The 24,763-nt window shown below is 43.0% G+C and overlaps 1 protein-coding gene across 4 annotated transcripts in view; it reads left to right on the top strand.

The window, feature by feature from the left end:
• LOC146507176 (histone-lysine N-methyltransferase EHMT1-like) overlaps positions 1–24,763 on the top strand; it is a 46,776-nt gene that overhangs the window by 13,319 nt on the left and 8,694 nt on the right. For all 4 annotated transcript variants that reach the window (XM_085180269.1, XM_085180270.1, XM_085180271.1 and 1 more), the window contains 17 exons: positions 140–285; positions 1,272–1,415; positions 2,824–3,128; positions 3,258–3,341; positions 3,432–3,520; positions 3,620–3,726; positions 5,386–5,508; positions 7,360–7,461; positions 7,552–7,656; positions 10,587–10,741; positions 11,226–11,393; positions 11,537–11,681; positions 11,850–11,927; positions 12,244–12,359; positions 23,377–23,463; positions 23,570–23,648; positions 24,435–24,610. In XM_085180269.1, coding sequence (XP_085036395.1) covers positions 140–285; positions 1,272–1,415; positions 2,824–3,128; positions 3,258–3,341; positions 3,432–3,520; positions 3,620–3,726; positions 5,386–5,508; positions 7,360–7,461; positions 7,552–7,656; positions 10,587–10,741; positions 11,226–11,393; positions 11,537–11,681; positions 11,850–11,927; positions 12,244–12,359; positions 23,377–23,463; positions 23,570–23,648; positions 24,435–24,610 — 2,209 coding nt within the window. The remainder of the gene's footprint in view (positions 1–139; positions 286–1,271; positions 1,416–2,823; positions 3,129–3,257; positions 3,342–3,431; positions 3,521–3,619; positions 3,727–5,385; positions 5,509–7,359; positions 7,462–7,551; positions 7,657–10,586; positions 10,742–11,225; positions 11,394–11,536; positions 11,682–11,849; positions 11,928–12,243; positions 12,360–23,376; positions 23,464–23,569; positions 23,649–24,434; positions 24,611–24,763) is intronic.

Genomic DNA, 24,763 nt, shown 5'->3' on the forward strand with positions numbered 1-24,763 from the left:
GAGATGAACTTACTGAATGATAACTGGATTACCTCTAACCTGAAGTCATCACAGCTCCTCTTTTCTTTCTACAATGCTCAGTTTTAGAGTTCACAGGCTTGCTGTGATCTGTATTAGAATAACAGGATTTTGTGTGTAGGTCTGGCAGCATATTCTGAAGTGGCAGAAACAGACTTGGCTGAGGAATTGCCGCTATGCTGCTGTCGCATGGAGACACCTAATAGCAGAGGAGGCCTCTCTGCGTTGGATCAGACCTGCATGGCCATGGAGAGTGCAGATGGAACGGTAAAGATAAACTAGAATAACAAAGACATTCATGGTCTCACTGCCCCTGGAGAAAAAAGCTTCACAGTAAACTATATGAAATTAATTTTATTTGTAAACACATCTTCAGATAAACAATACATGACTTTTTATTTAGCTAAAATTTAGGGTTAGCCAAGTAGTGTATGGCAAAACTAAGTACAGCCTTTCTGCTTCAATAGGAATTAAGAGATTAAGTAGTGCTGCTAATCAAATATACTTGATTACATGACCATTAGTAAGTGTGGGCACCTCTATAAAAGCAGGGGTTTTGGTAGGGCTGGAGCATTCAGCTGTGTTATCAGAAAAATTAGTAATGGTCTTAAAGAAGCAATTGCTGCTGCCCATCAGTCTGCAACGAGTTTTAAGGCCATTTCCAAATAATATAAACTCGTATCATTCAACCGAGAGAATGTCTTTCCATGAGTGAATCTCCCAGTAAATTCACCACAATGGAAGACTGCCCCGGTCAGAGAAATCTGTCTGACAGCTAAAACAGAAAGTCCACAAGTTACATCTCAGACTCTATAGGCCTCAGCATGTTAAATGTTAAAGTTCATCACAGTAAAATTTTAAAAATGGCTTGATAGGAAAGGTTTCTAAATGCTATTTTCTCTTAAAAGGTCATGACATCCCAGCTTGGCTTTGCTAAGATGCATCTGAACAAAATACACAATTTCTGAATCAATGTCTTTTGGAGTGTTGAGATCAAAGTGCAGATGTTTAGCCTTAATACACAGTGCCACATTCGTCAAAAACCTAGCACAGTAATGGAGAGGTGATGATTTGAGCTTGTTCTGAAGCCACTTTTGTATACCAAAGTATTCTAAAATTAAAAGCAAGACCATCAGCGTGAGAGCTAAAGCTTGGCTGAACTTGTCCTGTCATTCAGCGTGACAATAACCTTGTTTGCATTAATGCTGCACCAGTGTGGTATTCATTTTTTGTGTCTGTGTGTCTCCGCTCAGCTAAATCGCTGTCACAGGCGAGTGATGAAACAGGAAATGATGCGCCCCTCCAACACTGTCCATCTGCTGGTGTTGTGCGAGGATCACCGAGCCGGTATGGTCAAGCACCAGTGCTGCCCTGGATGTGGACTCTTCTGTAGGACGGTGAGCAGACAAAGCACACAAAGTCCTGAGATTATTAATTTACTGCAGTACATGTTCAAATATACTTCAGCACATTTTTGGCTGTTTTTGACTACTTTTGATTTTACCTCTATATTTCACTTTTAAAAACATTTTTCATTTTCACATACTCTGTTAGTATATAGTATATTTACTATACATACTATATACCAGAGCTTCCCAAAGTGTGGGGCCTGCCCCCCAGGGGGGGCGTAGAGCCATTTCAAGGGGGCACGGTATGAAAAGGGGGGAAAAAAACAAAAAATGCTTGGACACTGCTAGCACAGGGCGCCCCCACACAAACGCACAGCAGGAGATGAAGCATAGCTGAATATGTTTCCAAACCAACTTCATTCTAAGCCAAAGACTAGAAAATATGGTGAAGCATATCTTCCCTTTGCCTTCACCTGTACATGTGCCAAGTAGGGATGGGTACCGGTATCCGGTGCCATTGTGGCACCGGTTCTGACATAAACGGTAGTAACCAGACCGAAAAGCAGCGCACATTTCGGTGCTTTATTTCAGTGCTTTTTTTCCCCCTGAGATGTCATATACTTTGGATTCTAGCCAATCATTTAACCTTCACAAGGATAGTAGGCGGGCCCAGGCACGTACATTCTTTTAGAGCAGAGCTACAGATTAAAAATGCCCAAGGCGAAGCGGTCAAAAGTCTGGCTGTACTTCACAGCAAAAGATGCAAACTCAGCAGCCTGCAACAAGTGCTTTAAGGTGATACTGTGCAAAGGACATTTGCACAGTATCACCGTTTTTCATTTTGTCATTATTGTATGTAGAAAAATTGACTTTAATCCATTTTGGAATAAGACTCTAACATGACAGCATGTGGAACAGTGATGCTCTCGGAATACTTTCCGGATATACTGTGTATTTACTTTACACATTTAAAGGGGATGTCGCATTCCTCCAGGAGACTCATTTACAGGTGTCTGACCTCTCTTCCAGGAAGGTTCCTGTCTTCAAATCAACACAAATTAACACAAAATATTAGTAATCGCTTTGAGTGTATATGTGGCTTGACAAGTAAAAGATGTGGCGATCGTGGCTCAAGAGTTGGGAGTTTGCCTTGTAATTGGAAGGTTGCTGGTTCGAGCCCCGGCTTGGACAGTCTCGGTCGTTGTGTCCTTGGGCAAGACACTTCACCCGTTGCCTACTGGTGATGGTCAGAGGGCCCGGTGGCGCCAGTGTTCGGCAGCCTCACCTCTGTCAGTGCTACATGTAGCTTGCCATCACCAGTGTATGAATGTGTGTGTGAATGGGTGGATGACTGAGTGTGTAAAACGCTTCATACAAATACAGGCCATTTAGAAATGTTTCAATCTGAAACATGTTGAATGTTTCACTGCTGTTCTTCTTAACTTTTATCCCATAGGGCACCTTCATGGAGTGCAGGCCCTATGGCAGCATCTCCCACCGCTTTCACCGTGACTGCGCCTCCATCCTGAAGGACCGAAAGTTTTGCCCCCACTGTGGAGAGGATGCCTGTGGGGCAAAGGAGGTCACAGTCCCCAAGGCTGATCTGTCACCCTCTGTCCCTAGATTGAATCCTGAGTCATCGCTTCCAGCTGTATCTGCGGTGGCTATGCTGGCTTCAGTCCCAAACATGTTACGAATACAGGGGCTCAGAGCTAAAAAGAGCAGTGAGCCGCAGAGAGGCAGAGATGAGAGCCCAAGCAGGTAACATAGTGCTGCTTGTGGCCATGACATCTCTTTTCCTCACAGATGAAAAGTAAAGACCAACTTCCTGGATGAAAGGAACTATTAAAGGATAAATCAAGCTTACTACTTGTTTTTTTTCCTCTGCAGGTTAAAGGATGAGGCTGTGAACACTGCAGAAAGACTTCCCAAAGAGTCACTGGAGAGCATTCTGTTGGCACTGGATGATGAGAAGTAAGGTTACCCTTGAAATATAAGAGTGACATCAGTGTGGGTATCAAAGTTTACACTTTGAGATAAATGAATAACCTGTATTCTTTTCAGCCTCAAACCAAAGAAGGTCAAGTACCCCACAAGGCAGCTGTACATTTCTGCAAAGCAGGGAGACCTCCAGAAGGTCATCCAGCTTCTAGGTAGCTCACATATGTTCTCAGAAGAAAATTGGCTTTAGCAACATCAACTCTGGATCTACTTCTTGGCGGCTGTTTAAGACCAAAATTTGTGTGTTACAGTTGATGGGAAGGACCCCAACTTTTTGATGGAGGGCCAAAACAAATGCACCCCCCTTTATGCAGCAGCTGCTGAGGGTCACCAGGAGATCTGTCACATGCTGGTCCAGGTGAGACGATACTAGCTTCACTGCAGACTGTTTGATAAGACGTATTGGAGACATGCTTTTTGGACACCCAAGTTGTAAATGCGATTACTCAAGACAAGGTGATACCACAGGTGCATCTACTAGAAATCTTTGAGTTTAAATCTAAGTGACCTTGAACTTGAGGTCAGAGGTCAAGTTTTCTTGCAACTATAACTCAAGAAGGAAGTCAGTGAAGGAAGTGTTGGATTTTCACATTTATACTGTATGTGAATCTATTAGCAGAGTGAAGAGCAGCACTGGCGGTCACCAGTATTTTTCTATTCTGTGGGAGGAAAGCTGGAATTGTGTCAAATAAATCCTGGGAAGACATTTTTAAGATCAATGATCCCTAATCTTGAAAAATGACAGAGTTTTGAAAAGAAAAGAATTTGTGAGTATAGATAAATAAATCCTGATCAGATAGTTTAAAAATCCATCCATCCATCCATTCGCATCCGCTTATCCTTTTCAGGGTCGCGGGGGGTGCTGGAGCCTATCCCAGCTGTCATAGGGCGAGAGGCAGGGTACACCCTGGACATGTCGCCAGTCTGTCGCAGGGCCAACACACAAGGACAGACAACCATTCGCACTCACATTCACTCACACCGTCACACCTAGTGGCAATTTGGATTATCCAATTAACCTATCCCCACAAGCTGCATGTCTTTGGACAGTGGGAGGAAGCCGGAGTACCCGGAGGGAACCCACGCAAACACGGGGAGAACATGCAAACTCCACACAGAAAGACCCCGGCCTGATGGTGGAATTGAACTCAGGACCTTCTTGCTGTGCGGCAACAGTGCTAACCACCGTGCCACCGTGCTGCCTGTAGTTTAAAAATGAATGGTTAATTACTCATTGCAATAAGTAGAAACAATTTTTTTTAAAGTAATCCTATAAATTAATTCAGCTTGCACCATGAACTAATATGCCAAAGTGCATTTGTTTATCTGTCCAGTATTATTAAAATTCCAACATCCTTTCTCAGAGTTGTACTGAAAAAACTGGTTCATGCATTTATTACTTCAAGGCTGGACCAACTCCCAGTTTAGATTCAGAAGTGAGACTCCCTCTCTGCTTTTAGTTGGGACTGATTGAGGTGACCTTGAACCATCCATTAGTTTGGCGTTCACTTTTGGGAGATTTCCGATAATGCACTAGTACTTCTACATCGCTGCATTTTTTTCCTCCCCATATGATCATATGAAAGCATTGTCATTTGTTTTTGTCTGCTCTGTTTGTTGTTCATGGTTTCTCTGTATGAGTTAACATGCCCGTCTTGGCTCACAGGTGGAAGGTGTAGTCATACTGAATACTGACTTTAAAGCTTACTATAATTGTGCAAACTCTATTTTTTCAGTATGTACTCTATTTATGTATGTTTGTGCACATTGCTTCACCTAGGTCCCATTTTCCTATCAAAATATAAAGTAATTGAGAAATAAGGTATGATCTTAAATTTTGTACAGTACAGTATGTGTGAGTCAAGGATTCTCAGTTTAGTCTCTGGTGGAAATTATTCTTTACAAATTAAATTTAAAAAAAATACCAACACATTTTCAATAACAATCATTTTACAGTCTAGGCACTGGCTGAAGTCAGTGTGTAAACTTGTGACGTTGCGTTTGTGTGCACACACAGGCTGGAGCTAACCTGGACATGTTTGATGAGGACCAGAGAACACCACTGATGGCAGCCTGTGAAAACAACCACCTGGACACGGTGAAGTATCTTCTTCGAGCCGGAGCGTCCATCAGCCACAAGGTGGGTGGGTCGGTCCCCATCTCAGGCACCGTTAGCGTCTTCTATCAGCCTGGTGTATACTTTAGTCAGATTCTGTGTCATCCATCACTCAGTCTGATTCCACTCTCTGTCATCTGCTGCCACTTCTTAGGACCTTCAGAACCTGAGGTTCTGTTTTTAGAGTCACATTCATTTTTTTCACCTGCTTATTAACAAGTCAGGTTAAAGGGGGGGGGGGGGGGTCCAGGCGAACAAAAGAAAACAACCCCTAAAACATGACAAAGGCATTAGATTACAAGAATCTAAGATTATTGTACAGTTTAAGAGATTCAGGGACCTGAAAACAACCAATACAGTAAAGCAAAAAATATATTTTATTTTCACCACATGGGCAACCTGGTAGCTGTACAGTTTCTAGCTTTACACAATTCAGAAGATCAGTTTATTGATGGGGAGGTTTGAACGTGAGTTTTGTCTTGCACGGGAAACTGGTCACAACTAGCATTGAGAGGTTCAGGCAGCAGCTAACCCAGGTACAATTTTGCAGAAAATCTGCCTACAACTTTGTCTGTGTAGGTTCTCAGCCATCCAAGTCATTGTAGTCTAAGGAGCTGGAAGAAAGCAAACTGGACCTCTTTGAATTTTGTGAAGATGTTTTACCTCATCCAAGAAGCTTTCTTCAGTTTTAAAACCAAAAGGTAGACAGTCCCCAGGTATTTAGACCCTAGTGTGGGTTGTCCCTTAAGAGGGTCTAAGGAGCTTGGAAGGAAAAGCATCTGGACTTTTTTAAGTTGCTTGAAGATGTTTCACCTCTCATCAGAGAAGCTTCTTCAGTTCTAGGGTCAAATGGTGGAGAGTCCCAGATTTAAACCCTGTGGGAGTGCCCCCCCAAGAGGGATAAAAGGACCCCCTAATGATCCTCTACCTAATCACATGAGTAAAGGTGTGAAAATGGGTGTAGGTCACAATCAGCCAAGGTTTCAGGTGAGCTCATTGTGAAACCTAGCCCCACCCTATCATGTGATTTCCTGAGGATGTGAGTGGGTGTTAAGGTGTCTGGGAAGGGATCTCAAAACTGGATTATAGATGGCAGACGGTTGGTGTCGTAAACCACCGCCTCTGTTCAAAGATGGTCGCTCACAGTGGACATAAATGGCTTCATTTATGTCCACTGTGAGCGACCATCTTTCTGCTGTCTGCCATCGATAATCCAGTTTTCAGATCCCTTCCCAGGCGCCTCAATCCCCACAAACATCTTAACAGGTCACATGTGTCAATCATACACATTAGAGACCAGATCTAGAGTGTCTGAGTCAACCTACTCGATAGCTTTGCAGTATGAAAATTGTCATTACTGAGTAATGAATAATAATCCACTGGTTTTCCTGGTGTGACGATATGATGGCAGCATTACTACACTAGAATAAAAAAGTGTATTGTTTTGATTTACACACATAGATTGATTTGTTATGGGTTAGCATTAATAGGATATGCAAAGTGTTCTGAGTATTTTCAGAATCTGCTCTGTTGTGATTTGTTATTTTATTTATGCAGAGAATTGGTTATGTAATTGTGGCAAAGAAAATAATTAGCATTGAAGCAACAAATATGTGCGAGACCCCCATTAAGCAAGTTTCTGAAACTACTATATGAAAAATAAATACACTCACCAGCTGTAAGGCATAAACAGTGGAGCAGGAGCAGGTAGAGAACATTTCTGAGCTGCTTGATGCACTTTGCTTCATCATTTTTTGTCTATTGTCCTGTTTGACTCACAAGGTCCAGAAATCAGTAAAGTTCTCTTTCTTCTGGGCTTTGACAGTGTTGGCAGCAATGCAGTGTTGTTCAGTGTGAATCATGTTGTCATCCCAGGATATCATGGGCTTCACTTGTCTGCATCTGGCAGCTAAACTGGGGCATTACAATATAATCCATCATATGCTCTCCAAGGCATCCAAATACATCAACTGTCAGGTAAAAACACGGTGCGATTCACTAACAGCCCCTAATAGTCATGCGTTATGGGGAATCTTGGTGTGACATTTTCTGCGTATGTGTGCACAGGATGATGGAGGGTGGACTCCCATCACCTGGGCCATCGAGTACAAGCACAAGGAGCTGGTCCACCTGCTGCTGGCCAAAGGAGCCGATGTTAATATCAGAGATAAGGTTGGTGTGCTCGGCATACTGTTTTACTCTTGTTCCAGTGTTGGGTAAGTTACTTCAAATTAGTAACTTAGTTACATTACTAGTTACTTCAATTAAAAGTAACTCAGTTACTTCAAGTTACTCGTTACTTTCAAAGTAACTAGTTACTAGGGAAAGTAACTTTGGTTTTACTCAGAATTCTCTTGTTAATGTATTGCTTCTGTAACTGGATATCCAGCAAGATTGCCAGTCTTCTAGCTTGTTTACATGTTAGCACTATCCTGCCACAAGTGCACTTTGCCACCTACCAACAGAAAGGAAAAAATAATGTGCATATTTCCACGACAGAAATCCCACGCCTGGACCGTCGTTGATTGCCGCCACGATTCTAGCCTACGTCACAGCGTCATGTGCTCTTTTTACATCCAACACGAAAACTGCAGTCGTGGTGCTTTCGATTGTACTCAGAACTCGGAAATTCTGCCTTCTGAATAGGAAGATGTAGGTAACACCAGACTGCAGATGAGCTGCATACAGGGCTGGACTGGGACAAAAAATCAGCCCGGGCATTTTGACTAGAGACTGGCCCGCCATTATAGGAAAAATCATAAAGCCTTTGAATGAAAACAAATGCTGTTGTGACAGTGATGTACACTGTTTTAATGTTATATATGCATCAATCTATCAATCGTTTGTTGTAAGATTCAGATAATTATTTAATAAAAACTAGATATTTTAAATGAGAATAAGCAAGAAAAGTACTTCTTTGTGCCCCCCTCTCCCTGTTAATGCCCTACCTGGCCCCCTGGCAAAACTTTGCTAGACCCGCCTCTGCACAGTTACCAGCTGTCAGCTACGTAAAAAACAAAGGATCCTGGTGTTATTTGTCTCTCAGAAACAGTTCATAACTTCCCTTCAACTCATTTATGTCACCTAAAAGGTAAACCTGTTTCTCCATCACCTGTTCAGCTCTGATGACTCAGTAAGGACATCTCCTGGTTTTATCTTCATGTTTCCCTCTCACCAGATAACCAAACCAATATCATGACCAGCAGCTTTACAGCTGTGGCTCCAGCAAACATCAGCTGATACTAGAAATTAATATTAAATAAATTCTAACAACAACTGATCAAGCTTTAACGTGCTGCTGTTGTTTAACGCGACCTCCGCTAGTTTCCTCTTTCTGCCGCAAAGTGGGTAATAAACAAGAGAGAAAAGCCAATCAGCTGATCATTGATCAGTTTCATGATTGAAGTAGAAACAGGAGGGGGAGAGAATGAGAGAAGAAGAGGCATCTGTGCAGCAAAGACAGAATAACTCCAGCTTTGTGTCTTTTTCATTCTAGCTGAAGTACGGGACAAACTGTGTTCCTTTTCAGCTCAATACGAAACGCGTAATATTTTTCTCTGAATACGAGACGATTCTGTTTTAGGGGACGGTTGGCAACACTAATAATTAACCTTATGAACAAAAAAGTTCAACATTAGTAACATCATAGCACCCACCCAGCTGTATAGAAACTCCGTCATGCTAGCTAGTACCCAGTATGAAAAAGTCAGCATAACAAAATAAACTACACCTAAACTTGGTTTATATCTGACCCAGATAGACTGCAGGTCAACTTCTTACCTGAAGTTCAGTTCACCTGACACTTGGACCGGCGGCCGCCCCAGGTCTCTGCTCCTCCTGCCTCCCCTTTCCCTTATTCACCTGCTGGCCTCCACCACTTGCTAATGTTACTGAATCTGTGGAAGCTCCGCAAAAGCCACGACACAAAGTAAAGACTAACGACCCTATCTAAATCCCAGTAACGATTAACGCGTTCCTGATTTAGGCATAATAACTAGTTACCGTGCTCGTTACCACAATAATAACGTAGTTACTGTAACGCGTTACTTAATAACGCGTTAGTCCCTACACTGTTACACACACACAGCAGAACACTCTCTGACTAGTCTAATTGTATTCTGTTAGATTTCTTTGAAAAAAATTTAAACCTGTTACCTGAGTGAAATTCCACAAGACATCGTGGAAATACTGGCCTTTCTTTGTGGCTCCTGCCCCCCCCTCCTATTAGAACTGTTTTTCTTTTTAGTATGCTATTGTGCTGAATGCTTACACATTGAAAAAGGGGGGAAAGAATCTGGTACAAAAAGTCCTGACCAGACCTATTTACAAAAAAAAATCTAGTCAGTTCACAGTTAAGTTAGGACTTGGACATTTTTTGAAAACAAAGACATTTTTTGACATATTGTATTGACCTCTACAAATTCTGCCTTTAAAAAAAGCATTAACCGAGACTGTGCAAGAAGCTTGTTGATTTCTAATAAAAGTGTCTGGTCACCACAAAAAGTGGAGATTAAATGTTTGTTTCTTACTTAATATTTTTATTTTTGGTATCTTCTGGAATACCTTTTTGATATTCTTTATCTTAAAGTGGGTCTGGTTTTAGCCCCTCTTTCTTCAAGCCACCATTTTTCTGTTTTGCCTCATACAAACAGAAGGTTTGAAGCAGCTTGGTGGGCTTAGCTAGTTGTGTCTTCCAGATTAAAAAATAAATAAATAAGGATATCAGCTACGTCTAACAGACTTTTATCAGTTGTGGGCGTTACTTGGAGACCTATTATTATTATTATTATTATTATTATTATTGTTATTATTAGAACTAAGACACACTGACATGCCTTGATGGAAATCTGTATCCAAAAAAAGTGTTTTCCTCCTGAGGTCACAGTTCAGGAATTCACATACTCAAAATAGTAGCTTCTTTTTCACTTGCATGTCTTGCTGGAAGCCTTTCTTTCTGCTACCCCTGGGGATTAGTCAGCGCAAATGGCAACTTCAGTAAAGTCTTTGCGAGTGCTTGTCGAGATGTTTTAGAGCACTGTTGCCGAGGGTAGAGGTATGTCATGTCTGATGCTTACATCTTACACCTGTCACTGTCATTTTAGGAAGAGAATGTCTGCCTACACTGGGCCGCTCTGTCAGGCTGCGATGACATTGCCCAGGCTCTGCTAGAGGCTCGATGCGACCTAAATGCCGTGAACGTTCATGGTGATACACCACTTCATGTCGCTGCCAGAGAGAACCACCTGGAGTGCGTAATGTGAGTGTGAAGTCTGAGAGGTCACAGAGGTCACTCAGTTTCTTCACATCAGATGATGATGCTGATTTTGAGGAAAATGTATTAATATGCAAGAGTTCTAGAACAAATAGTACGTGGGTTTGCATTCTGGGAAATCAGCGCTCAACTGATAAAACCAAATGAAGCCGTTAATTTCTGAGGCAAACTGATATTAATCAGATGGTTTGATACCTGGCTCCTCCAGTGCACGTGTCCTTGTGTCCTTGCTCAAGGTACAGAGTTGCATATGTCCATCAAGTGTGTGGGCGAATGTTAGAAAGTGCTTAGGCACAGATAAAAATGCTCTATAGCTGTGTGTGTAATTAGGTAAATGAGATTTAGAAACAATTTTGACTGCTCAAATTGAGCAGCGACAGTGCATACCAGTCTATCTCAGTGTTTGTCACCTTCACTCTGTTTTTTTTAGATGACCATAAGTCTTAACTTAAACATTTTCCACGCGCAGGTTGTTTCTGTCTCGTGGAGCTGATGTCAGTCAAAGGAACAGGGATGGAGAAACAGCTCTGGACTGCTGTGCTTCCGGTTCCAAAGTGTGGACAGCCCTTAATACCAACAAGAAGCTGACTGATGCCAGGAGAGGAAGGGAATGCCGTGGAGAGAGAGTGCTCAGCAGGTAGTGCTGCACTTTGTCCTATTCCTTTGTTGGCTGATGAATTTCTGCTTTCTCAAAATCTGCCATTCCTCAAAAAGGAAAACTAAAAAATTTTAGATTTTTTTTTCTTTGTTTTGTTTTTGTTTTCCTTTTCCGTCTGTTAGGGACATTTCTCGGGGGTATGAGGCACTGCCTATCACCTGTGTTAATGCAGTGGACAGTGAGCCATTGCCTGAAAACTTTAAATATATACCAGACAGCTGTGTCACCTCCCCGCTGAACATAGACAAAGATATCACTCACTTACAGGTAAGTGAGTGATGACAGGTAAGGTGTAAATTACACATTTATTGCAGCAGTCCAGAGAAGGCACAAGTGCTCTGAAGAAGTTTGCAGTCATTATGCAGAAAATGACTAGCATTGTAAGAGAATAGGTACATGGCCAGCTTCTAACGGCTCACTGATTGTGTCACTCAGCACTGCACCTGCACAGATGACTGCTCATCTAGCACCTGCATATGTGGCCAGCTCAGCTTGCGTTGTTGGTATGACAGTGTAAGTAGAACCTGTGTACCTGCTGAAATGATTTCACGTGACACCCACATTTCCTCATTTTAAATAAGAATGTGTTCTTAACGACTTGTTTAATAAAGCTTACATTTGCCTCCTTCACTGCTGGGGTCTAAACTGGTTTTACATTACAGTACAGCCTGGTCCACTTATATTTTGTTTATCTCTTCAACAAAGAACCTAGCTGTTGTGAACATAATGTTTCTTCACGTTCTGTTGACTAAAATTACCAACAGATGCTCTGAAGAGAATCTGTTTTTATTCCCATTAACTATTTGTCTCATGGTGTATGTGATTGCAGGAGGGTCGACTACCACTGGACTTCTGCCAGCGGGAGCCCCCGGTGCTGTTTGAATGTAACCATGCATGTTCCTGCTGGAGGACCTGCAGGAACCGTGTGGTCCAGAATGGACTAAGGTAAAGTGCTGCTGTTTGGTAATCTACTTTTAAAGCTGTGAAGAAAGTGAGCCTCATAACAAAGATCAGCTTAAAGGATCCGCTTTGATCACATGGATGAGTTTTTGCAAAGAAGATGCTCAATGATAAATTTTGTCAATGGGTCCTGAATAGCGTTGGGAATCGAGAACCAGTTCTTGTAGAAAACCAGTTCCCAGTAGACCAGTTTCTTAGAATTGTTAGTCTGCCTGCCTGTTGAACGCTTATCTTCAGGGTGCTGTAGTTAGCACTGTCACCTTACAGCAGGGAGGCTCTGAGCTTAAGCCTGCTTGTGACATTTCTTTGTGGCGCTTAGAGGTTCTCCCTACATGGGTTTTCTCCTGGTACTCCAGCAGATTGCTATGCTTTTTCTGCCTAAGTGCTTTCTAGCTAGCACCCACATCAGAGAGTGACTTATTTTGCCCAAGGACTGGAACAGCAAAAGGATCAAACCACCAACCTGCCAATTAGTAGATGACATGCAGGCACCCCAGTCAGAGCAACGTTTTCCTACTTCTTTATTTAGCACTTGCACTTTCTTTTTAAAGATTTAATGGGGCTCCTATTGTTACAGAGAACATACTCTGAATAGCTGTTTCTGCAGTTACAATGAAGGATACGCATTTTTGAGAGAGATATTTTCAGCAACTAGGTAAAATGTGTATTTCAGGCCCAAGACTAAAAATTAAGTGTCACTTTTACCTATACCAGTTTACATACTCTTCAGAAATCCTTGCTCATTAGCTCAAAACTTGCTTTATGTTTGTGTTTCCTTGGAGAGTGCCTCTTGTTACTGCCTTGATTGAGGTTTCATGCAAGTTCGGGTGATAATAAACTGCATTACATCAATCATGCCAGCTAGATGTGTATGCTGTGCGAACCATTAGGTGACAACCTATGTGCCCGATACATTGCTGGCAGGCAGTGTTATCCTAGGCCAGAAGAGGGAGAACTCAACTAGATGTGGAATGAAAAGGACTCACTTTCTAAGATGTTTTCATCTTGAATCAAATCAGTATAATTTTTCTGTCTTAATGTTCCTCTGAAGCACATGTGTCAAAGTCAAGGCCCGCGGGCCACATCCGGCCCGGCGTACATTTATATCGAGATCATTTTATATAGATGTATTATTATTGTTATGCATGGCCCGGCATATGAGCCGCTAATAATATACAGACTACAGATCCCATAATGCAGTGCTGCAGCCTCCTTGCAGAACGCTAGGCTAACTGGGAACATTCCCGTCAATCAAGTCAAACTTCTGTTATTGCGAAGGTAGCCGCTCACAATGGTGGAGAGAAAAGTTGATTCTGAAAGCAGAGCCTTTCAGCGCCAGTGGGTGACTGAATATATGTTTACAGACATTGCTGGTAAACCCGTGTGTGTTATTAGTGGAGCTAATGTGGCTGTAATTAAGGAATTTAATTTAAGACGGCACTACGAGACAAAACGTCAGGATAAGCTGAAAAACCTAAATGCAGATGAGAAACTACAGAAAGTAGAAGAGCTAAAGAAGAGTCTGACATTTCAGCAGACTTTTTTCACCAGAGCAAAATCACAAAGTGAAGCTGTTGTGAAAGCAAGTTTTACTGTAGCAGAGGAGACAGCCAAATCAGCCCGGTACCACTCTGAAGAGCTGCATGATGAAGGTGTGTGACGTCTTGTGTCCAGACAAAACACAGATTTTGGCAAATGTGAGCCTGAGCAGAAATACGATTGCTGATCAGGTTGGTGAGATGGCCACTGATTTAAGAACACAGTTGTGTGAAAGAAGCAAAAACTTTATTGCATACTCTCTTGCTGTGGATGAAAGTATAGACATGATGCACATTGCACAGCTGGCCATCTTCATCTGTGGAGTGGAAATATTGAACATTAAGTCGATGCACGGGACAACAACAAGAAAAGACATTTTTGAAAACGTATGTCAAAGTGTAACCGACATGAAACTGCCCTGGGACAAACTTGTTGGACTTGCAACAGATGGAGCGCCGGTGTTGTGCGGTGAAAAAAGCGGACTAGTCAGCAGGATGCGAGTAAAGATGCAGGAGGAGAACTGTACCGGTATATCACTGCATATCACTGCATCATACAGCAGGAAACGCTGTGTGGTAAAGTCCTAAAAATGGAGCATGTAATGATCACTGTAACGCAAACCGTAAATTTTATCGGAGCTAAAAGTTTAAATCACCGTCAATTTCAGTCTTTTATGCGGGAAATAGATTCAGAGTTTGCCGACATTCCTTATCATACAGAGGTCCGTTGGCTGAGTTGGGATAAAAATTCTCAATAGTTTTTGAGCTCAGCAAGGAAATCTGTCAGTTCATGGACATGGCATGTATGATGCGGTGAAGGCATTTCAAGTGAAGCTGTTACAAATGCACCAGTGCAACCTGCCTCACTTTCCCTGTTGCCAAGTAATGTTGAACCGAGTCAGCAGACTTTGCTGAACTGCACCTGTGCAGATTCAGATGGAGCTGCAGTGTAATGATACACTCAAGGGATAGTACGACACTGAATGGCCCGCGCAGTTTATTAGTTCCATTCCTGAAGCAATGCCCCAGCTCCGTCTACGTGCAGCTTGTGTATGCTTTCATTTATTTTTTTCTGGGGTTTTTGGCAGCATGTTCATATTTCTTTTTTTTTCTTTTTTTTGCCTGTCCCGTTTGGCTCTTTTGCCATCAGAATTATTGTCTAAAGGCGAAGAAAGATGCCCAACGGATTTTCTTTACCAAATTGACCATCCCAGCTTTGCCGTAATGGTCCATTTGATTCACCTTTTATTCTTTATTTTATTTTCACTTGCTGAATATGGGACAGACTTGACTGGGGGAAAGAAAAGGGAGAAAGAAAGAGGGAAAGAAAAACAGTTGAGAGGAGGGACGGGGGAGAAGGGCAAAAAACAAAAACCAACAGAATAAGCAGAAAAAAAAAAATACATATATCGATCACCTGGATCACCTGTTGAGAAAGAAAAAAGAAAACAAGCAGAAGAAAACGAGAGTAATACAATAAACAACATCACAATGATATATGAGAATATGACAGTAAATACTAAATATTAAACATTATTGTGCAGCACGTAAGATCGACAGCACAGTGTGCATTGAGGTAGGAGCCAAAAAGGGTGTAGTTTGTGTGTGTGATCACCCGTGTGTACACCTGTGAGCATGGATGCGCTTGTTTTCTTAAAAGGTTCCCTCATGTAATGATCTGCTAGAGGGTGTGGGGGGCCACTGCCCCGTCCTCCAGGGCATGAAGCAGGTATGGAGGAGATCAAAACTCCAGACATCCAGAGGCCCTCAGAACACAAGAGACCAAGGAAGACCAGCAGAGGGGCAGCGGTGCCACTGTCCCACAAAGAGCTGAGGAGAGTCCCAGATGAGGGGTCACCCAGCAGCCACGGAGCAGAAGCCAGGGGGGGTTGCAGTGACGTGCCCGTGAGCTCCGCCGGCAGCCAGCTGTGCCTGAGTGACCGAGCCCCAGGCCGAGAGGCCGGGGGCACCCCACCTCCGAAGTGGCCCAAGCGAGCCCCAGGCTCCAGGCCCCGATAAGCAGCCGCCAAGGAGTGAGCCAGTGTGTACCCGGACGCCCACCCCCGGACACAAAGAACCACCAACGCACCGATGTCTGAGGGAGTCCGCCCCCGGCAGGGGAAGTGGTGGGGGGAGATAGGCCTCCAAACCCTGGAGGGCCTGAGCTGTCCTCGGAGAGGTGGCGTCTGATACCCAACCTGACATATGGACACAGACATACAGGCACACACAGATACAAACATCCATTCCCACCCTCATGCTCTCATATGCACTTACTCCACACTCAACCAACGTGGAGACAGACATAAAGAGACGCTGTACACACAATCACACTCCCCAAGCATACTCTACGAACCGGGTCTAGGTACCCTTGCCCCTGGAGGGGGGAACCGCACCCAGACCCAGGTTGTGTTACCCTTTTCCCTGCGGTGGGGAGAAGCAGACCGCCCCGACTCCGCAGCAGCAGGGAGGCCCCACATTCCGGACCCCAGTCGGACGGCCAACTCCTCCTCCTAGCCCCCCTGCTCCAGCAGACCGCAGAGAACGAGGGTGAGAGAAGACTCCTAACCTCCCTCTACCCGCTCATTGTAGTGTTGATGTATGTGTGTTCTAAGGTGCATTTAAAACCCAGGAGGGCATGGAGCTACCTGCCAGAGAGCAGCAGGTAAGCGCATAGTCCCTCCTGCTAGCCCTCAATGTCTACGTGTATTTAAAATTGAGAGGTGGGCAACGACGCCAGGGGTGAGGTGTACACCCTGATGGTAATTGGGATTCCGTGTAGCGTGCCCACCCCCAAGATCCTATATGTATGTGTAATGAGAGTGTGAGTAATGTGAATGTCTAAGTTGCGGGATAAAATTGAGGCAGAGGCAGCCAGAAGGGGACAGGGGGGGGGGTTACCTCCTCTGCACCCTGGTGACACACCCCTACTCCAAGGCCCTGCATGTGTGGGTGGTTGTGGTGGAGCGGGAAGAGGGAGGCAGCTGGAGATGGGGAGGGAAGGAAGGGAGGGGCAAGTGACCCTTCCCTGGGGCCAGCTCCCCCGCTGACCCCAGTAGGCACCCCCATACTCCGCGACCCGCCAGGGAAGGGGGGCCCAGGCCCATCCGAACCGGGGCCCAGTGCAGCGGCGCCGCCCGGCCCCACAGAGCCCGGGGCAGTCCACCCAACCCCACCACAGAGAAAACTGCACCCACCCCATCATCCACTCATCTTCCAGACTACATAAGACAATAGACGCCCAGGCTGAGATCTTCCTCCACCTCTCCTGTATCTCCCCCTCTTGCAGAGAGAGTTCCTGAGAGAGGAAAGGTCCTGCAAGATGTGACAACCCCCCCCCCCCCACCACCAGCAGTTGAAGAGCCCCCCAGGTGACTCGGCGCACCGGCGGCACCCTGCGCCAGTGGTGGGCCCCCATATACCCACCGGCCCACAACCCCGGCAACACACCAACCAGGACCCAGGTCCCCGAGGCCCGGCCAGGGCCCCAGGCCAGAGCCGGAGCGCCCCCAGAACCTCACGCCCGTCCCGGACCCACCCAGGGACAGCCAGGCTACCAGGTCAGTAACCCCCGTCCGTCAGCACAGACCCTCCCCTAGCCCCGCTGCACGTAGCCACGAGGGAACCGTCACCTAAGAGCCAACAGAGCCCCTAATTGGCCATGAGTGCTACCCCGGGTTGAGCCCCCCAAGGAAGATGCTCCCGGGGAACCCCCCGACGCCCTAAGCCTGACCCTACCCCCACACCAATCACAACAGTGAAGGCGAGACCAAAATATGACCCCCCACCCCCACTAGGTGATGGAGCTGATCAGATGAGCCCAGAGCGATTGATCTGATGTGGTGGCAGAGGCTGTATCAAGACTAATGTAATCTAATAGATAATTTCTATATTGGTTAGAATTAAGATTGTTTTTATTTTTCCAGTTCATGAGGACTGTTTTCTTGGCTATGCATAGGGCAGTGAAAACCATATGGGCTATATTCTTTTCTGAAGTGACATTATCTAAGCTGCCCAACAAACACACTAAGGGGGAAGTTGGAATGTTACATTTCAGACACTTTGATAAGTCTTCACATATCTCGCGCCAAAACTTCTGAACTGGTGGACAGAACCACAGAGCATGGATATAATTGTCCGGTGAATTGGTTTGGCAGTGTGAGCAGTTGTTGGTAGATGCAAAGCCCATCTTGAACATCCGATGACCTGTATAGTGCACTCTATGTAGTATTTTGTATTGAATTAATTGAAGACTGGGATTTCTGATTAGATGAAAGGTTTTTAAGCAAATCTGAGACCAGAAGTTTTGGTCTAAGTTAACTGATAAATCCGCTTCCCATTTTGCAATAGGAAGTGATATTGATTCATCTGTTTTAGAAAGCATTCTGTATATTTTGGATAGTAATTTGGGGGTTTTAAGAGTAAAAAATTGAACCACACTTGGTGGTGTTTGTAGTTCAACTTGACCCGGTTTAAATTTCTTTTTTATTATGGATTTAATTTGTTGATATTCTAAAAATCTTTTCTTGTTGATCCCATATTGTGTAACTAGTCTGTCAAATGAAATAAATTCTGTTCCTTCTAGTATATGTTCTACATATTTGATTCCTTTACCATTCCAATCTGAAAAGTTTATCATATTATTGTTTTGTAATATGTCAGGGTTGTTCCAGATAGGTGTACATTTGCATGGGATTAATGAAGACTCTGTCAACTTCAGAAACTCCCACCATGCTGTCAGAGAAGAGCTGATGTTGATGCTTTTGAAGCATTCATGTCGTTGGATGTTTGAGCTGATAAATGGTAGATCTGAAATCTCTAGATTATTGCAAAGTGCTTGTTCTACATCTAGCCAAGGTTCATCTAAAAGGGTATGTTTTAGCCATCCTGAGATAAACTGAAGCCTGTTGGCTAAGAAGTAGTGCTGAAAGTTAGGTAGTTCTAATCCTCCTTTATCCTTGGTCTTTTGTAGTGTTTTTAAGCTTATACGTGGGGGCTTATTTTTCCAAAGGAATTTGGACATATATGAATCTAGAGATCTGAACCAATCTTGCGGCGGTTTAGTTGGGATCATTGAGAATAAATAATTTATTTTTGGTAATACCATCATTTTTATAGCAGCAACCCTTCCCATGAGTGATATGGGTAGACATTTCCATCTAGCCAGATCACCTTCTACTTTCTTTAAAAGTGGGGTATGGTTTAATTTAGTTAGATCTGCAAGCTTGGGAGAAATATTAATACCTAAATATTTTATATTTCCCGATTGCAGTGGAGTAGAAGAGGAATTATGGAAGCAGCAATTAATAGGAAGGACTGTAGATTTTGACCAGTTAATTGAGTAATCTGATATTCTTGCAAAAGAGTTTATCAATTCAATCACCCCAGAGATATTGGTTTGTGAATTTTGGAGAAAGAGTAACACATCATCAGCATAAAGGCTGATTTTATGTTCCACGTTCTTGCATTTTATGCCCTTAATTGCTGAATTCTGTCTAATTGCTGCTGCTAGTGGTTCGATAAAAATTGCAAACAGTGAAGGGGAGAGTGGGCATCCCTGCCTGGTGCCCCTCAGGAGACATAAGCTGGAGGATGTCTGGTCATTTGTTCTGACACAAGCTGTTGGGGAATTATATAATATTTTTAACCAGTTGATGAAAGAAGATCCAAAACCAAATTTGTGTAAAGTTGCAAATAGAAATTTCCAGTTAACTCTGTCAAACGCTTTTTCTGCATCTAAGGAAAATATTGTAGTTTCAAGGTTTTTACTGTATGAGTAGTCTATCAAATTAAGTAATCTACGTGTATTTGTTGATGAGTGCCTACCTTTTATGAAACCAGTTTGGTCAGGATGAATTAAGAGGGGGGTTATTTTCTCTAGTCTCTTCGAGAGAGCTTTGCAGATTATTTTGAGGTCTACATTAATAAGGGATATTGGACGATAGCTTGAGGGATATACAGGGTCTTTGCCTGGTTTTAGCAGGAGATTAATGTTTGCAGAATTCATATTTGATGGAAGTCTGCCCTTTTCTTTGATTTCTAACAACGTTCTGTAAAAAACTGGTGCTAGAATCGTCCAGAATTCTTTGTAGAATTCTGCAGGAAAGCCGTCTGGACCTGGAGCCTTATTATTGGACATACTTATCAGGGCTTCCTGGAGTTCACCTGATGTCAGTGGCGAATCCAGTGCCATTGCTTGAGAGTCTAATAATTTTGGGAGAGTTATGTTGTCTAAAAATTGATCAATTTCCTTTTTAGATGGGTTTATTTGTGGTGAATACAACGTTTTATAGAAATCCCTGAAAATGTTGTTTATTTGTTTCGGTTCATATATTGTGTTCCCAGATGAATCTTGAACAGCACATATAGTTGTTTTTTCTTTATTTATTTTTAGCTGGTTTGCTAGAAATTGACCGGATTTATTACTATGTTCATAATTTTGTAAGCGTAGTCTTTGTACTAAGAATTTTGTTTTTCTATCAATTATCTCATTTAATTCTAGTTTTGTTTTGCGTATTTTGTTCAATGTTTCCTGATCTTGGTGGGACGCGTAGGCTTCTTCTAGTGATTTGATGTTTTTTTCTAATTCCTGAATATTTTTGTTTTCTTTTTTCTTTTATGTGATGAGAAAGAAATTATTTTACCTCTCATCACAGCTTTCCCTGCTTCCCATAAAACAGAAGCTGATGTTCCGGGAGTGTCATTAAAGTCTAAATATGAAGTCCACTCTTTTTTTAAATATTTAATAAAGTCTTCATCTTTAAGCAGTGATGTATTAAATCTCCAGTTTTTACTTGGCATAGTATTATTCTTGTGCATTAGTGTTAAAGATACAGGAGCATGATCGCTGACAGCTATAGGGTGAATCTCAGTGTCTGAAACGTCACTCAGCAGTGAGCTGCTGACCAAAAAATAATCTAGACGAGAGTAGGAGTGATAAACATGTGAAAAAAAAGTATATACCTTACTGGTGGGGTGAAGGGAGCGCCATGCATCGCAAAGACCAAAGTCGCTCATATACTGTTTGATTATATTTGTGGACTGCCAATTACGCTGAGTTCCTGCTGTATTGAGCCTATCCATTTCTTCATTCAGTCCAAGGTTGAGGTCGCCTCCAAGCACAAGTGTGCCATCTAAGTGTTCAGAGAGTGCACTGAAAAAACCGTGAAAGAATGAGGGATCATCAACATTTGGACCATATACACTTACAATACATAGCTTTTTATCAAGTATAGATAGTTTAATGATTAAGAATCTGCCCTCTGGATCTATAACTGTATCGAGTACTGTGAAATTATTTTTTTTATGGATTAAAATTGCTACTCCCCTTTGTCTAGAATTATAACAAGCTGAGAACACATTAGGAAACTCAGGTGTTTTAAGTTCATTCGAACCTCTAAGAGGTCTGTGGGTCTCTTGTAAAAGGACAACATCTGCCTGTAGTTTTTTGAGTTGGTTAAATATTTTTAACCTCTTTTCTCTGGAGCCAGCTCCATTTACATTCCATGTAACGAATCTTAGTGCACCCATAGATGTCTGTACATAACTAGGGGTGTACTCTGTGTGTGTCGCTTAGACAGGTGGAGAGAATACATCACTTGTTCATAAATAAGGAGAGGGAGAGAGAGAAAAAATGTGTGGCGAGATGCTCCCTGAGTCTGACTATGTGTTTGCATATTTACTAATATGAGTAAGCTTGGCTTAAGTGTGTGTATCCTGTAGGTCTGTGTGCGCTGTCTGACTGATGTAAATGTGCTGCCGTTGAGCGCATGACTGTGCGTGATCGTGCAGTGAGTAAGTGTCGAAATAAATGATGTTGTTTGTGGATGAGTGTGGAAGCAGGTGATCGAAGCAGTGAAAGTAATAAAGAAAGAAACCAAGGACGAGGGTGAGCAGCATAAAAACAAGAGGGGGAAAAGAGAGAGAAAAAAAAAACGAGAAGAGAGAAAAGAAAACGTAAACATTCCAATTAAATCACTGACGGAGAGTGACGGTGTTAATACTGCTATGAAATCACACTTAAGATGCGATTTGATACCGGTAAGTTAAACAGATGTTAATGCAAGTTAGTGTGAGTGGATAGGGAAAGGGTGTAGCGGATTCTTATCTGGTCTGAAGTTAATACAGCCACGGAGTGATGTTGGGGTCGCGGTGGAGCTGTCCGTCCACGTACAGCCGGTCCACAGCGATGACAGCGCGGGAGCCTTTCTGGATGAAGCCGCGTCGAATTGGGAAGAGGACCCTGCGTCGTTCCAGGATCTCTTTGGGGAACTGATCGTTCACGCTGAAGTCCGTTCCTTTTAATTCCCTGCCGCGGCTTTTCACATGTTGCTTTTGTTTGAAGTGGCCGAATTTGGCCACGATAGGACGTGGTCTCCCGGCCGTAGCCCGAATGGGGCCGAGGCGATGCACCCTATCGAAGACGATGTTCTTCACCGTGTCCTCCGGCAGCTTCAGGTGGGTTTTGATGAAGCTTTTTACCGTGGTCTCCGCGTCCTCTCCAGCGCCTTCTGGAATACCAGAAAATACTAGATTATCACGCATGCTATGAGCTTGTAGATCAATAACCGTTTCTTTTATTTTTTTATTTTCTCTATTGAGCTGGGTAACATTTTCTGTGAGAGATTTCACCGACTCCCTTAGCGTGGCATTTTCAGCAGCGAGCGTTTCCACTTGCTGCTGGCTGAACTCCAGGGATTCTCGCAAGCATTTAAATTCCCGGTGAAGAATCTCCACCAGGGACAGCCTTGCGTCGAAACTGGACAATCGCTTGTCGATTGACTCCAGTATGTCGGCAATATCTTTGCCAGCTGGCGATGTTGTGCCGGGGGAATCTGCCGGGCGTTGTCTTTTCGACGACGGCGTCTCAGATTTGGCCGGGGAAGCTGCACTCTGGGCCTTCTTCATCACGAGATCCTGAAAGCACTGATCAATATAATCTTGGAGAGCCTCTAAACTCTCCCCGTTGTTCTCCAGGGTGTTGGAGATTATTCAGACAAATATTGTTAGTTATGAGACAATTGATAAGTGTATTTGGTAATACTGAAGCTTAAAGAAATTTGTTCAAATCTAAACTACCATTTGCTTTAATTTTCTGCCAAAATCTCCGGCGTCTGACGTCAGTTACAACATGAGTCGCTTACCTTGACCGTCACTTCCGCTTACCTCTTTTTTTCTCTATGTTCATATTTCTAACTTGCATAATTTTGACAGGATATAGTTTTATGAAGGGCAAAATATTTAAAGTTAAAGTTTATTTTTTTAAGTTTATTTAATATGGAATAATATTCCTGTCTGTTTTTATTCATATTTATGTTTAAAAAAAACATCATTTTAGTGTGTTCAATAAATGTTTATCTTGTTTGGCCTGCGACCTAAAGTGTGCCTTGAGTTTTGGCCCCCTGTGCAATTGAGTTTGCATGCTGCCACTTCTGCCGTCTACATTGCCTTGTTGTTTTTTTCAGGGTCCGGCTACAGCTGTTCAGAACACAGAATATGGGCTGGGGAGTGAGAGCCATGCAGGATATCCCTCAAGGAACATTCATTTGCGAGTGAGGATTGTTTCATAAGTGAAGCAATAAAATGTAGTGTGTTTTAGAGCATAAAAGATATATAAAATGAGCTGTGCTATGAGCTCACTTCCTTTCTGATCCACAGGTATGTTGGCGAGATCATCACAGATGGAGAGGCTGACAAAAGAGAGAATGATTCCTTCCTGTTTACTCTCGACAATAAGGTGATTCAATAAGTTTAAATACATTTTTAAAGCTGCACTCAGCAGAGTTTATTTATATATAACCATGGATAAAAGGAAGTCCATTTTTTGCAATTCTAAAGTCTTAGTGTAAATTGTGGGTCAAGGTACAAGGTCTTGAAAAATCAGGCACTGTGTTGAAGACTTTGTAGTACTGTATCACCCCAACAGAGCTTCTCGCTCTCAGACTGCGGGCTTACTTGTGGTTTCTACAGTATTTAAAAGTAGGATGAGAGGCACAGCCTTCAGCTTCCAGTATGGATTCAGGAAACAGACACCCTCTGTACTTTTAAGACTAGGGTTAAAGCTTTCCTTTTCGATTTTGGTCTTTCTGACTTAGTTTCTCAGGTCATTTTAGAGAAATTTTGGCCCACTAATTTTCACAACATTACTTCAGTTTCCAGGCATTTGTTTATGAACAGCTCTTAGTGTCCTGCCACAGCGTTTCAATAAGGTTGAAAACTTGACTTTGACAGGACTATTGCAGCACCTTCATTCAGTCCAACTATTCTGGAAATGAATTGCTGCTGTGAGCAGCAGTTTACATGTGCTCACTGTAGGTTCAACTTAATGATAAAACTGTTGATAAAATCTAGATTAACTGTTTGCTTTTGTAGAAGCTGATCATGTGTTTTTTTGCTCTTTCAACTTCATTATGGGGGTGTCACCTTTTTCTAACATCTATCTTATCAAAAGGCAGTCATTAGCAGGATACAAATTTTACTTTCCTTTTTTTCTTTTTGGTTTGTTTTTTTAACATGTGTGCAGGTTGGGGATGCCCATTGTATTGATGCAAGACTCTTTGGCAACATTGGTCGCTTCATCAACCACCTGTGTGAGCCCAACCTGCTGGCTGTGAGGGTGTTCACCATGCACCAGGACTTACGCTTCCCCCGGATAGCCTTCTTCTCCAGTCGGTCCATCAGAGCTGGAGACCAGATAGGGTGAGTGGTGACGAAAAATCAGTGGGCCCAATAATGCCTATTTGCTAAATGGCTGATCAATTAAAAAGCAAAAAGATGGGAGAAATGCACTTTAACCAAGTTATGAGTGCTGAGGTTGCATAGTTCATCCAGCAGAGGGCACTTTGCATAAGC

The sequence above is a fragment of the Neolamprologus multifasciatus genome, chromosome 12 (genome assembly GCF_963576455.1).
Source record: "Neolamprologus multifasciatus chromosome 12, fNeoMul1.2, whole genome shotgun sequence".
Classification (NCBI taxonomy): Eukaryota; Metazoa; Chordata; class Actinopteri; order Cichliformes; family Cichlidae; genus Neolamprologus; species Neolamprologus multifasciatus.